The 14,786-nt window shown below is 42.1% G+C and overlaps 1 protein-coding gene across 5 annotated transcripts in view; it reads left to right on the forward strand.

Annotated features, from left to right (window-relative positions):
* LOC122815212 (voltage-dependent L-type calcium channel subunit alpha-1C-like) overlaps positions 1–14,786 on the forward strand; it is a 2,602,552-nt gene that overhangs the window by 443,373 nt on the left and 2,144,393 nt on the right. For all 5 annotated transcript variants that reach the window (XM_044087523.1, XM_044087521.1, XM_044087522.1 and 2 more), the window contains exon 7: positions 1,742–1,768. In XM_044087523.1, the coding sequence (XP_043943458.1) occupies positions 1,742–1,768 (27 nt within the window). The remainder of the gene's footprint in view (positions 1–1,741; positions 1,769–14,786) is intronic.

Here is a 14,786-nt window from a genome sequence, read left to right on the forward strand (position 1 = left end):
CCATGTATTAATTTTACAGTTAAACACAACACCTTGGAATGCACAACATTTTGATTTGGCAATCATATTGACTGAGAACTAGTGTGAAGTTGGGGAACTTCAGAAGCAACATGGAAGCAGGTTTCAGGCCCATAAGATGGAAGCATATTATGAAAATCATTAAAAGATAAAACTGACAGTTGACAGAGAAAAAATTTGGAGTTGTAGGAAATTCTGCACGTTTTAGAGCTTGAACCATTGTGCTATTGTGGAAGAATGTATTTCTATGAGTACCAATTTAACATTTTAGAAGTTTGCAAAAAGTGGGCATAAATGCATAAATTCTTAGACTATTGGAGGGCCAAACTGCAGAAGAGTACTGATAATTTATTTTTATTTATGTTGTATTTCCTAATTAGAGTAGAACACTAATCCAAAATACCCTTTTCAGACTCTTCCAGGAACACTGTCTAGTTAAGTGACTTGCCAAAAGTTGCATGGTTGGCAAATGGAGGCTAAGATAATCAAAACCTGAACTACAGGATGAATCTCATAAACAGCCCATAGTTTTAATCATCTGTGTTAACTTCCAGAAAATTGATTAATAAACAATTAAGGTATCAGTAATTTGTCGCAAAAGTGAATGAGCATGGCTAATTTAAAAGTATAAAACTGAACATTTTAAACAAATTACCCATCATCAACTGTACATTATTTCTTCATGTTTTTTTTTCACTGAATTGTGTTGTCATGTTCATTAGTGTAACGAGTAGTCACAACCTGTTTACACTTACAAACTGCACTATATGGTACCTTATACCACCACTGATTTGATTTCAGTCGGGCTTCAGATAAGGCAAGATATCTCGGGCAGGGAACTGTAGTCTAGACATCTATTTACTCACTGTTGTTTATGATAACCATACACTTTGGTAAATCAGCTTTAACTGCTAGTGATGATGGTCCCAGAGGAAAAAAATATGTATAATCTTATTTGGATTAAAGAGAGGGTATTGTGTTCCTCTTGGTCTAGACTATTTGTAACATCCCAGGAGTTATTTAACTGGGGTTAAAGAATCCACTGTCTTGCCAGTCCATGACAGCTATGGAAATTCTTGATGAACTAGTGGGAAATGGTGTAGGCAAGGCTCTTCCTTTCTTAGGTGTGAGCAAACAAAGGAGTACAGGAGAAAATATGTGCCACCAAAGTTTCGAGTTTGACTGTCAAAATTATCTTCAGATAAATTTTTCATAGCCAGATTGTCAAGCCAGAAAGGCAAGAAATGGAGTCATTAAAAGCAAGTAAACGGGTAAGGAGATCAACACCAGCGAATAACAAAAGGTGTGGAGATCCAGAACAAGGATTACTAGCATGAGGTATTCATCATAAACTAGGCTGAGATGGATGACAACAGGAAAGATGATAGTACAGGGAAGACAACAAAGGTAAGCACTTCCAAGCATCAGAGGAACCTGTTGTAGTATACAAAAGTAGCCACATCAGCTACTGACAGACAAACTGCATGTGTAGAGCAAAGATGAAGTTTTACACCCAAAGAAGCATGTCCCAGTGAGGTTACATTATAACTATTGTAAAGTATGCCCACATAGGTTACCTCAGATGAAATAATATATTATTGCAATGTTTATTTATGTTTTGATATTGAATAAGTATGCAATTGATGTCTGTCTCCATTGACTTGCCTGTAGTTTGTTTGCACTTTTAAATTAACTATAAATTTATTCTGTTCCTTTTTTTCAGACACAGAGTAACCAAGTCAAAATTCAGGTAAGTAGAGTTAATTCTATTTCATGAAACATTTGGCAATGTTACATTTTGCTATGTTATATTTCACTACATACTAATTGTGTTAAATAATTGTATTCAAAGTTCCCATTAAATTACCACTTCTCATTTATATCGTCATGATGATTAACGTGTTCTAGTCATAGTAGTTAAAATTAAATAACTGTCTCATATATGCTTAATTCTTTTAACTCTTTTATAGAATTGTGTGTGTGCAGAGTACACTGATACATGCACACACCCGCGTGCGCGCGCACACACGTGCACACACACACACACACACACACACACACACACACACACACACACACACACACACACACACACACACACATGCATTCATTCATACATATATATAAATATGGCTCCAAAGTAGCTGGTCGAACTGTTTCCCTACTCAGAAAAGGAGTTATGTACTTGTTTGGTTGAGTCACATTTCATCATTTTGTAAGCTGCGGTTTTGTACTAGCTCATTGAACAACAGAGCTAAGGAAAAGTTTCCTTTCCCTTGCTGTTGTCCAGTCTTGTAGTTGATATATTATAGTTGCAGGGGTTGTGGGGGGTGCTGCTCCATACTTCATCTTTTTTTTTTTTTTTAAACCCTAAATGTTATCTTAGTTAAAACTCTTTCTGTAACAGTACCACTGCATGTCACTCAGGACAAACATCACATCAGACTCAAACACGACACTAAATCTGTCCTCTTCCCTAGCTGTTACTTGGGTTTGTGTCCACTTAATGAAGGTAGTTTCAGCTAACAGAAATAAATTTGAAAACTGTTCACTGAAACTGCCTTCAGCAAATATCACAGAAAACCTTTTTTGCCCACAGGCAAGACCCTGGCACTCTATGTGGGGGATTGTACCCCCCCAAACTGAAGTATACCAACTCTGTGGTTGCACAACAGTGGCGAAGGAGGCAAACTCCATTGCTGGTGAAAATAGTTTTGGCAAACAGTGTTCAGACATTTTACATTCACTGAAAATATCTTCAGCGATTTGACATGCTCCCCCCATTACTCTAACCATGACCAGCAAACACTCTCACTATTCCTAATGTTCTAACTTTCAATATATCTGATAGTTTACGTATTAATGTCTATGGATACACCAAGGCTAAGTTTTAAAATTTTCCATGGTGACAGGCTCGAAGGTACAGTGGTATTTAATTGCAACTGCAAACATTCACTAATGGGAATGAGATTTAGTTTGGTATTTTCTGTACTACATACTGTGGTGCAAAGGTAAGGAGAATAAAATTACCAATACACTTTCAAGACTTAGCCTGTTGAGTTAATCCCACTTTTGCTACATTGGTAGATTGCAGTAAAAAAAAAAAAAGTTACTTATTTTGTCCAGGTACGAGTTGTTCCCCTGGGAAAAACTATGCTGAACTGCATGAGAAGCTTTCTTTGTGCTGAATTCATAAAACTGTGGCACTGTTAAACTACTGTGCCCATACAGGATTTAGTTTGGCCAGAAGGATCATCGTAGCAGTAAAAATAATTGTGCTGAGGTACTGTTAGAAGCCCTTGATGTTAAGTTGTCCGTCTCGCCTTCGTTCTTGCTGGTTGGGATCAGAGCCGATCCTCGGCTCCAACTCGGCCATCTTCTATAGCTTGAGAGCTGTTTACTGGCTCGAGGCTACCCCTTATCCCATGATACCTAGCGATAGCTACCCAGATCTCGTTTGCCGCTTCAGCTGCGAGGTGTCGTTTTTCTGGCTTAGGCTCATATAAAGTTTTTTATAGAACTTTCTTACCTTAGAAATAGCCCTCTTTCTGGTTTATTGTTAACTTTTAGTTGTTGTTGTATTTCTAGTGTTCTTTTTTCAGGATGTCAAAAGAATCCAAAGTCTCTGGGTTCAAGAAGTGTGATTCATGCTGTCAGAAAATATCTCTGACAGATGGGCACACTTCTTGCGTCTATTGTTTAGGTGCCATGCACCTGCAGGACTCTTGTTCTATCTGCCATGCATTTAGCGCAAGAGTTCTGCAGGGGCATAAGAATAAGCTTATTCTTAGGGGTCTTTTAAAGCCCCAAGATTCACCGGCCAAGACTCAGCCTGTGAAATCCCCTAAATCTTTCAAGCCTTCAGCTCCAAGTTCGGAGCCATCCTTGGTTCAGACTCCACCTTCTAGTTCGGTTCCGGCTGGCACCGATAAGACTATCTCCCCGTCGGCTCCATCAGAATCTTCGGAGCCGTCGCGGAGCCACAAGAGGCAAAGGTCCCCTTCTTTGGAATCGATTCATTCGGCTCCTCGGTCTCCCCTGCTTCAGAGCGAGTGCAGTCACAGATCTTCTCACTCCTCTCTGTCCTCTAGGCTGTCGGATCACGATGTGGAGAGAGTGTTCAGTAGGTTGCTAAAGTTGCAGGCACTTGCCAAGATGTTGTCCAGCCCTCCTCAACAGGTGTTGGCTCCGTCCACTTCTATCGATGTTCCTCCTCTGACTCCATTGAGTTCAGAGACGGAGTTCATTGGGGTTCAAGTAGTAGAACCGTCGGCTCTGATAACGCTATCTCCTTTGGTTCCGTCATCGGCTCCGATACCCTCGATGGTGCCGTCCATCGAGGGTTCTGGGTGCCGGGGCTCCCTCTTCGGCTCCAAGGGGGTGAGTGGCATCAGACCCTTGTCCGACCCCATTCTCCCTCTCGGAGCTTTGGTGCAGGTGAGCTTGGCTCCTACATCGGCCTCGGAGCAGTCTCCCTCGGTGCAGAGAAAGATTCCGATTTCCTCGGAACCGGAGCTTTCTCTTCATCATGGCAGGGATGCCTTCGATGTCATGAGGAGTGTGCTGGCCACTGAGTCAGCTCCACTATCGGCCCCACCGGCTCCGTCCCCTGTAGTGCCTGTGCTAACCTCTGCTCCTCCTCCAGACCCCAAGCGTAGGGAATCGGCACTCCAGGGCACCCCATTGGGTGTTTCCTCTTCTTCCAAGGCCTCCCCTGGTCATTCAGAGGAGCCCCCTTGTAAGAAGAAGTGCAAGAGGAAGCACATTGACTCCCCTGAGTCTGTCACTTCTGATACAGACTTAGATGATTCAGAAGGGTCCCCGAGATTCCCCTCTGAAGATGTTTCCTTCTTGGACATCCTAGAAGTGCTTAAGCAATCCCCTAGCCCCTACCGAGGATGAGTCTGTATTTCTGGATGCGTTCAGTTCCCGACCTTCCAACTCCTGGGTTTCTCCGCCTTTCGATCCACTTATGGCAGTGGTGGCTCAAAAGGCTTGGTCAGCTCCGGATACAGTGGAACCATCTCCGAGGAGACCTGGCAAGTTCATCACAGCACCCCATGATAAGCAGTTCCTTACCAAAGGTGTCCCTGTTGATGCCATGGTGGTAGCAGCAGCCACCAAAAAAGAGTTAGCAGAGACCTCTTCATCTGTCCATCCTCCTAACAAGGAGTCTAGGACTATGGACGCGAATGTTTGCTTCAGCGACCTTCTCTATGTGGTCACTGAACTACTTATGCCATTTTACCCGGCTTCAGAGGGATCTCCTTAAAGAGCTCGGAGATACCCTTCAAGATCCATCAGCTGAGGGGGCTCAAGCTAAAGTAGCTTCCCAGCTGGCGACTCTTAATTCTGTAGTCAACTCCTCCATGAGGCTCATTTCCTATGCAGCCGATGGTACGAGTAGAGCCGCAGGTACAGGTGTGCCCCTTAGGAGGTATGCATGGATGCGGCTGTGTAATTTTGCGGAACCCTTTCAAGCGTCATTCACCAACACCCCCTTTGATGGTTCCTTTCTTTTTGGACCACATGTGAAAGACACTTTGACTATGTGTGAGCAAGAAGGCAAGACTCTCTCTGCCGTGGGAGTCCGTTTTTCCACTCCTTCTAGACCATACCCCAAAGGTCAGAAGAGTGGCAAAATGTGGTTCCGAAAATCCCAAGGAGCCTTGCCTGACACACACAGCGATTTTTCTTCCAGGGGCAGAGGGGGAAACAATAACAACAGACACTGCCCTCATGGCAGAGGGGGTCCGCAGAACCAGGGCAACAGAGAATCTTTCTCTGATAAGCCCTTTCAGCATCCCTGAAGGGTTGCCCGGCTGCTCATCTCTGGAGGCAGTCGGGGGAAGACTTTCACTGTACCCAAAAGCCTGGCAAAATTTAACGCAAGACAGATGAATACGGTCCATTGTATCGGGAGGTTACAAATTCCCTTCTGTCAACCCCCCTTACAGTCAAGGAAATCCCTTCTAGATGTTCCACCCAATCGGAAGGACCAAGCAGTAATAGAAGTTTCAAAACTGCTAGAAAAAATAGTCATCCAGGAAGTCCCGGCAGACCAGCACGGATCTGGAACTTACTCAAAGTTCTTTTTGGTACCATAAAAGACAGGGGACTGGAGACCAATTCTGGATCTCAGCAGACTAAACAGGTCTGTACAATGAACAAAGTTTTGGATGGTCACGCTACAGTCCATTCTACCCTTTCTGGGTCAGGACAATTGGATGTGCTCGATAGATCTTCAGGATGCGTACTACCATATCAAGATGGACAGGCGCTCCAGGAGATTTCTTCGCTTCTGGCTGGGAGCCAGTCATTACCAGTTCAGAGCTCTGTCCTTTGGTCTCACCACAGCCCCCAGGGTGTTCACCAAATGTATGGCAGTGGTCACAGCTCACCTGAGACGTTTAGGATTCCAGGTGTTTCCATATCTAGATGACTGGCTCCTCACTGCTACTACCAGGCATAAACTTCTACAGGCCAGGGACTACACAGTCACAGTCTGCTCTCAGTTAGGCATTACAATAAACTTCGAAAAATCTGTCTTGTTGCCCTGTCAATCTATCACCTACATAGGAGCAGACTTAAACACAAGGAACATGTTCACAAGGCTACCGCCAGACAGGGTGTCTACAATTTGTCAGCAAGTACAAATTCTAATGCAGAGCAAAAGAATCCAAGTCAGGTTCGTCCTTCAAACTCTGGGTTCCATGGCAGCAGCCATTCTTTTAATCCCACTGGCCTGCTTTCACATGAGGATCCTTCAGTGGCTTCTGTTCACACAGTAGTCTTTCCAACAGCTGCCCATGTCTCATATGATTATGATTATGGAAGCATGCAAAAGGCACCTTTCCTGGTGGATGGTCTCCCCACTAGTGACTCAGGGCAGACCCTTCATTCAGCCCGCTGCGGTAGCCACAATGACCACAGACGCCTCCCTGATAGGGTGGGGGGGGCATTATCAGGGCAGGACAGTCCAAGGCACTTGGCAGCCTCACGAGTACCATCTGCACATAAATGTCCTAGAAATGAGAGCCATGCTCCTAGCATTGCAAGCCCTTCAGGACTCTCTTCCTTCTGGGACCATTGCAATTCAAACAGACACCATGTCAGTGGTGTAGTACATCAACAAGCAGGGCAGAACCATGTCCTATCCCCCGTGTCAAGAAGCACTCAGACTGTGGCAGTGGGCGATTTCCTCTCAACGTTTTCTGATTGCGACGCACATCCCTGGGAGGTCCAACGTCATAGCGGACAGGCTCAGCAGAGCTATCCTCATGCCTCACAAGTGGTCTCTGAATCAGGAAGTTGCGGATCTTATTTTCAGCAAATGGGGACAACCTTGCTGCGACCTTTTTGCCCCCCTCAACAGCAAATGCAGCAACTACTTCTCCCTTCTTCCGCTTCCAGATCACTCACCCAGAGACGCTCTAGTCCACGATTGGGCTCAGGGACTTCTTTATGCATTTCCTCCGTTTCCCCTGATTCCAAAACTCATACAGAAAGCAATATCGTTGGGTTGCAAAATGATCCTCATTGCCCCCTACTGGTCTCGACAGATATGGTTCCCATTCCTGCACCATTACCTTCTCGATCAGCCTTGGACTCTGGATCTGATTCCAGACCTACTGATTCATCAATCAGGCGGGTTGCATCAATCCCTCCAAACTCTACAGCTCACAGCTTGGTTGCTCCACTTTCTACCTTAGCCAGGCTTCCCAGCATTTTTCTGGCTGTACGTGATATTATTGTCTCCTCTCACAAGTCCACAACCAGAAAAACTTATGCTAGTAAATGGAAACGTTTTTCTTGTTGGGCAGAGGCTAGGAATGTAGATCCCTTTTCAACCCCAGTCCACGAAATTCTGGAATTCCAAGCACAACTTTTTCATTCTGGGTCCACTTCTGCTACAATTAGGGGCCATTTCTAACTTTCATGTTGGTTTATCAAATTCAAACATTATGTCTCATATGCTCTGTAAAGCCTTTTTGAGAGGGACCACTCTCCTTAGGCCTCCAGTGAGAGATCCCCCTTCTCCTTGGGACCTTAATTTGGTACTAACTTCCTTAACTCTGCCCCCTTTTGAACCAGCAGCGTCCTGCTCCATTAAGTTTCTATCTTGGAAGGCACTCTTTCTGGTAGCCATTACTTCAGCCAGACGCGTCTCTGAACTTCAGGTACTATGTGTTCATCCTCCATATTTGGTTTTTCATAAGGACAGGGTTGCTCTGAGCACTAATCCTTCGTTTCTTCCGAAAGTCTGCTCAGAAAATAATTTGAACTAATCTGTAGACCTTCCTGTGTTTTTCCCTAACCAGACCAACAAGGCAGAGTACAAATTATACCAATTGGACGTTCATAGACAATTGCGTTTTTACCTGCACAGAAATAAGGAAGTCAGACCAACTATTCCTTTCTTATGCTCTAGGCAAACAAGGTCTCCCAGTTTCCAAGGTGACCTTATCCAGGTGGTTGTCTCACACTATTACTTTCATTTATCAATTAAGAAACAAAGTTACCTATTAAACTAAAAGGTGATTCTACTAGGGCCTTGGCCACCTCTGTAGCCTTCCAGTCTAGGTTGCCCTTGGATTCTATCTGTGCAGCTGCTATGTGGGCAAATCCTCATACCTTTATTTCTCATTACAGGCTAGATATGGTCTCCAGGAGCAGAGCTGCCTTTGGTTCCACTGTTCTGAAGAGTCTGTTCCAATGAGCCCCCCCAGGATTATAGGTGCTAGGGATGCTGTCCCAACCAGCAAGAATGAAGGCGAGATAGACAACTTAACATAAAGAAGTTATGTACCTACCATAACATTCCATGTTAGTTGTCTTCATCTCGCCTTCTTTCTTGCGTCCCACCCTCCGTCCCCCTGTCCTATTGGACTGAGAGGAGTTCTGATTTCACTGGCTGAGTGTTCCCTGGATTGTTTCCTCTACTAACTTAGAGAATATGACAGGTATGCTCAACCTTTTTATTTGGACAGGTTTATTCTCTGGCTATGTCTGGAGTTAGCTATTTCAAATGAGATCTGGGTAGCTATCGCTAGGCATCATGGGATAAGGGGTAGCCTTGAGCCAGTAATCAGCTCTCGAGCTATAGAAGATGGCCAAGTCGGCTCCGATCCCAACCAGCAAGAAAGAAGGCGAGATGAAGACAACTAACATGGAACGTTATGGTAGGTGCATAACTTCTTTTTCCCATATGGAGATTTGATCTGGGAAGAAAATCCTTGCGGTAGTGATGAAGATTGCTTTGAAAAAAAAATGTAGCTGTTTTTTTTCTGTTGGTGAACTTTTCCTGGAAAGCCGCAAACATTTGTATGTATGTATATATGTGTCAAGAGTGTAGTTGCTGTGATCAAGACAGGAAAGTTGTCTGACGTTTTGGTGGAATCCACTAAAGACTTTCAAGAGAGAGAAATTCTGTCACAAGTCGACACCTGCTAAGTCTTGAAGAAAGAAGTATTGACTCTGACCACCATTTGCTCAGTCTTCAACAGCAGATACATGCATGGGCTTTAGCATTAGCTGTCAGCTGTGATGACTCAGCCATTCACCTCAATGGAAAAACCCAGTACATCCCTGAAAAAGACTTGCATGCGCTAAGAGCTAATAGTAAGCCTTTGCCTAAATACGTTTTTGTCAACAAATAAATGAAGATGTTACCATCTGAGCTAGTTTGTTTTAAATATTTTAGAAAATGACACATTAGAAAGTACTGCACTGTTACCAAGAATGCTGTGCCTATAAAGACTGTAAATGCCACTTGTAAAATTGAGTATATATCCCATTGATTGTTTTACAGAATTTCTTCAAAGGCTTACTGCAGTGCCAATTGCTGTTTTCCAGAGTAAGAATTCCTCAGGAAATTCTTACTGCCCAAGGTACTGCAGTCTTTTTTTCTTCTGTCTTCAGCTGTGAAGAACTCCCCACCTAATTCACTAGGTCTGCTAGACCTGCTGTAGCCTCCCATGGGCTCACTGTCCCACATTCTGGGTCAGTGAGATTGTTAAGGATGCTGGTGCATCATCATACTGCTGCAAGGCAATGTGCAATAACTTTCACTCCTGTGGCAGCCTTTTAAGCTCTACTACAGCTGCCTTTGGGAGGAGTATGACAGACTCCATGTATGAGCAACCTCCTGACTAGACAACAACATTTATGCAACATGGAGCTCAGCAAGCCTATAATGCTTCTGTATTGCAGCAAAACTAGGCTGCCTTTCTGGGTGACCCCCCAGCAGCCCCTCCAGCTCCGGTGTTGCTACTTGAACCTGGATTATCTGAAGCACAGTAAGGGCTTTGTCCCTCAATGCCGCAGGGTCACCTAAGGTACTCCATTCTTGTCTAGCGTAATTCGCAATCTTTGTCAATTTTTTAAAGTGAAACAGCTAATGACATCAGTATACCTCCCTTAGACACATTGGTTAGTTGAACATGTTAACAAAACTTTGAAGTGTATATTATAAAAGGCTATAGACGTAGCTGACAGAAACTAAAATCAGCTGTGCCCATGTCTTCCCATTGCTGTAATGGATGTAACCCCGACCCCAACTGGACTCATACCATTTCAGCTGCTACAAGTGGATAGTTGAAACAGAACAAGCCTTTAGACCATTAAAGACATGCTGTATTCAGAGCAAATCTTGACAGCTCTAGACTTTGAAAACAACTTTTTGTGCCCACATGCATGCCTGTGAGGTAGGCATAGACACAGTCCTGTCTCGGGTTATATATGGGGATGAGTATTCCATCTGTTCGATCAGTATAAAGCTTAGTAATGCTGAGAGATGTTACTCAGCTATTGAAAGGGAATGTCTTGGCATAAAATAGGCCATTATCATCCAAAACCAACTTATGTCACTGGACAATTGGTATTAATGTCTGACTGTGACCATTACAGTGGCTGCAGTAACACAAAATATTGTAGCTCCAGTATTGTCTGGGTGGGATTTGGCCCTCAAGTCCTTTAACTTCAAGATCCACTCTCATCCTGGCTGCAGTCACTTAAATGCAAATGGACTGTCTTGGGCTTAGAGTCCGTCCTTCAAGATTGAAAGTGGTAGTCATGTGGCATAGTGACTAAGCAAGGGAAGAACACTGCAGAATGAAGAAGAGGGTGTGTCAGAGATTGTAAGGCAGGCAGGCAAACCACCTCCATTGAAATTAATAGGCAACAGCTGCCACTAGAGCCATATCAAGGTCAGTGCCCACTGAGGAAGTGATGTCCTCTCCTCTATGTCTAGAGAGGGCTACAGGGAGCCTTCAGAAAGTTTCATGCAAAAGAAGAAGGCAACATTTAGAAGAGGTAGTGGAAGGTTGCTAAGGCTGGGGGTTCTGCAGTGAAGAAGATGTCCATTCTCTGTGAAGAAGTCTGAAACAAAAAAAGTTTCCACTCTGAGTGAGTGAGAACTATCAGCCAAAATAACCTTATGAACTACAGTGGATATAAAAAGTGCACACACCACTGTTAAAATTCCAGGTTTTTATGATGTAAAAAAATAGACCACAATAAATCATTTCAAAACATTTCCCACCTTTAATGTGACCTATAACCTGTACAATTCAATTGAAAAACAAACAAATCTGTTAAGGGAAAAAATATAAAAAATAAAAAAAAAAAACGTACAATAAGCTGGTTATATAAGTGTGCACACCCTTAAACTAATACTTTATTGAAGCACCATTAGATTTAACCTTAATTTTTTGAATATAACCTGAGGCCTCTTGTTTAAAGACTGAACTGTTGAAGTATTTCCACTTGAAATGCCACATTATGCGTATGTTTCCATATCTAGTTTGTTGACTATGTCTAGCAGACTCAGCATTTAATAATTGTTTATTATTTATTTATTTAAGTATTGGCATTTGTTACCTGGGGAAGTCTGATTGTAGAAAAGCCCTTTTTTTCAGAGAAAGAGCTGAGGTGAAAAGCTCTGTGAATCCAAAATTATAGAAAGACTGTTCTAAATAAAATGATACAACAGTGGTCATGAAAGCAGTTGAAAAATATAGGTGGTTTAAGACAGTAGAATCATTGTAATGATGCATCTACCCTAGACTGAAAAAGGAAGAACATATTTAGACAAAGTAGCAGTAAGTAGTAGAACATAGCTGTATTATGTAAGTAATGATGATATATCATAAAGTGCTAGAAGATAGTTGTGGAGAGTAGATGATGTAGAATGGGAAGTTTAGGTGTGTTGGAAAGGTTAGAATTAATATGGGAAAACCATAGTGGCAATAGGAGAAAAGAAAAAAAAAGATGAGAAGGGGTAGAGAATCAGAGGAGAAGTAGGGGCTCAGTCAAGGGATGAAGACTAGAAGAGAGGTATAATGCATGGGTGATGGGGGAAGGGGGATAAAAAAGATGTTAGCCATGAATATCGCAATAACAAAGCCTCACATTGTTTAGCAAAGTTTTTAGAGAGGTCTTAAATGTTGCATTATTAATGGAGTTCCTGATAGCTGGTGGTATTTAGTTCCAAGCTTTAGCTACACAGTATGAGTATAGGCTTTGGCCACCTGTGTTATGTAGTTTGTGGATGGAAAGCATGTTTTTATCATTGGAACACAGAGACTGGATAGGACGATAGTTTTGTAAGACTGTTAAGAGAGGGGCAATCAGAGGGCTTATGGGGAAGTTCTAACCAATTAATTTCTTTTAGGACTATTCATTGATGGATAGAATGGAGTATATTGGAGGCAAACAGAGTGATTTTATTGTAGTATTGTTCAAGTCTGTTTTTCATACCAGATTGAAGGTTGGAAAAAATAAGAGCATTATAAAGAAGAGAAGGGAGTAGGTAAGTGTGTGCCAGGTATGGTTTGCTTAAATTTGTCAGGAGCTATTTGCTTTTGTACAACATGCCAAGGTTTTGATGTTTTTTTTTATAGAATTTTGGATTTGGAGGTCAAATTTGAGGTTATCATCTATGGTTAAACCAAGAAGTTTTCTATATGTGATAACTTCAATTATATTTTCTAAGGAGGTGACTTTGAAATTGTGTGATTTTTAAGGGAAGAATAATAGCAGCTTGGTTTTCTTTGGGTTGAGCAGGAGTTGGCATTTTGTCACCAGATTTCTATAGAATTAAAGGCTTTGTTGGTTATTTGCTGTAGGTGGTTAATATTAACATGCGTCTGGTGCATTTCACCCCAGGCCTCCGCCGAAAACAGGCTCTGTGGAGCCTAGTCGGACTTTCCCGGTCAACAAATGTTAAATAAAATAAATAAATAAATAAAATATTGTTTGAGGTACAGATTAATGTCGAATCATCGGCTTATTGTATGATTATTGCCTGGTTGGATGAAGCGTGTAGGTTTTTTATGAATATATTAAAGAGAAGGGGCCCTAGAATAGAACTTTGGGGTACTCTTGTAGGGATGTTTAGAAAAGATGAGTGTGTATTGAACCATTTTACAGATTGCTGTCTACAGGTCAGGTAGCTGTTGAACCACATTATGGGTTCAGAGAGTCCAAGTGATGCTAGCTGGAGTTTGTTATCTGATACTGTATTAAAGACTTTGTATAAGTTGAGAAATAAAGCTGAGATAAATTGTCCTTTATCCATAACCTTGTTTATTGTGCCCGTGAAAGAAAGAAGAGCAGTGGTTGCGCTGTGGTTGGGTAGAAAGCCATGCCATGTAGGAGACAGGAGTTGATGCTGAAGGAGGTATTGTAGAAGCTGTTTATGAATGATTTTTCAAGTATCTTCGAAAGGGGAGAAAGGATAGCTATAGGACAGAAGTTAGATATGTCAGAATAATTGTAGAAACCAAACCACCAGTGACCAGAGTGGAGAAAACACAAGGAACAAACAACCCACTCTGTGCTGTTGCCTCAAAAAAAAAAAATCCACAGGCATGAAATGATCCAAAATATTGGTAAAAATACAGGTTTATTACTCCAGCCAGTCAAAGCAGTAAAATAGCTTAAAAACCATACAGAATAAATAGAACACAACTGTAGTGTATCCAACACAGTCAAGCGCTTTCGTCCTGCTCTAGGACTTCTTCAGAACTGTGTTTGCTAAAACCCACTCCCTCTTTTATACTGACAATTAACTAATTAAAATTTAAATCATGTTAACCCTATAGAATCTGTTAAAAAGTGTGTAGTAAATTTTAATGTTTCTGTGAATGAAAGCAGTGTTGTTTACTGAACTAGGTTTTGTTCTATTACAAAATAGTGGCCCTATGCTTCAATTCAGGTTTTATAGATACATTGTCATTGATGCCTGGGGTTACCATGGCATTAAGTCTCAACTGCCACGTCACTTCTGCCCTCTCCAAGTTGTTTTTCCAATTACCCCCTCTCGGATTACTACCAGTAACCTCCAGAATACCAAATAAGAAAGAGTGATTGGGATTATTTTTAATATGTATGTATATAACTTTATTTTCATCATGTTTTCTCACAGCATACAAATGTTCATAGATCCTCCTTCTAAAAGTTCTTTCGGTTTTACCTATGTAGAAATGTTGACATTCCTGACAAATAGCTATATATACCAGTCTTTTCGTTATACAGGACCCTGTTGCTAATTTTATCTCCCTATCCATTACTTCCAACCATACTGAGGTTCCCACTAAGATGTACCTACAATTTTCACAGGTTCCACATCTAGTTCTCCCTTTCACATTGCTCTTAACATTAATGGGATGTTCCAGTAAACATTGTAAATTGTAATTAGTTTTAAAAACAAATGTTGGTTCTTTTCCCACTGTATCTGATATTTCCTCATTCCCTTTAAACAACAC

This window comes from Protopterus annectens, chromosome 11.part0, assembly GCF_019279795.1.
Source record: "Protopterus annectens isolate FY-2018-M chromosome 11.part0, PAN1.0, whole genome shotgun sequence".
NCBI classification, from domain to species: Eukaryota; Metazoa; Chordata; order Ceratodontiformes; family Protopteridae; genus Protopterus; species Protopterus annectens.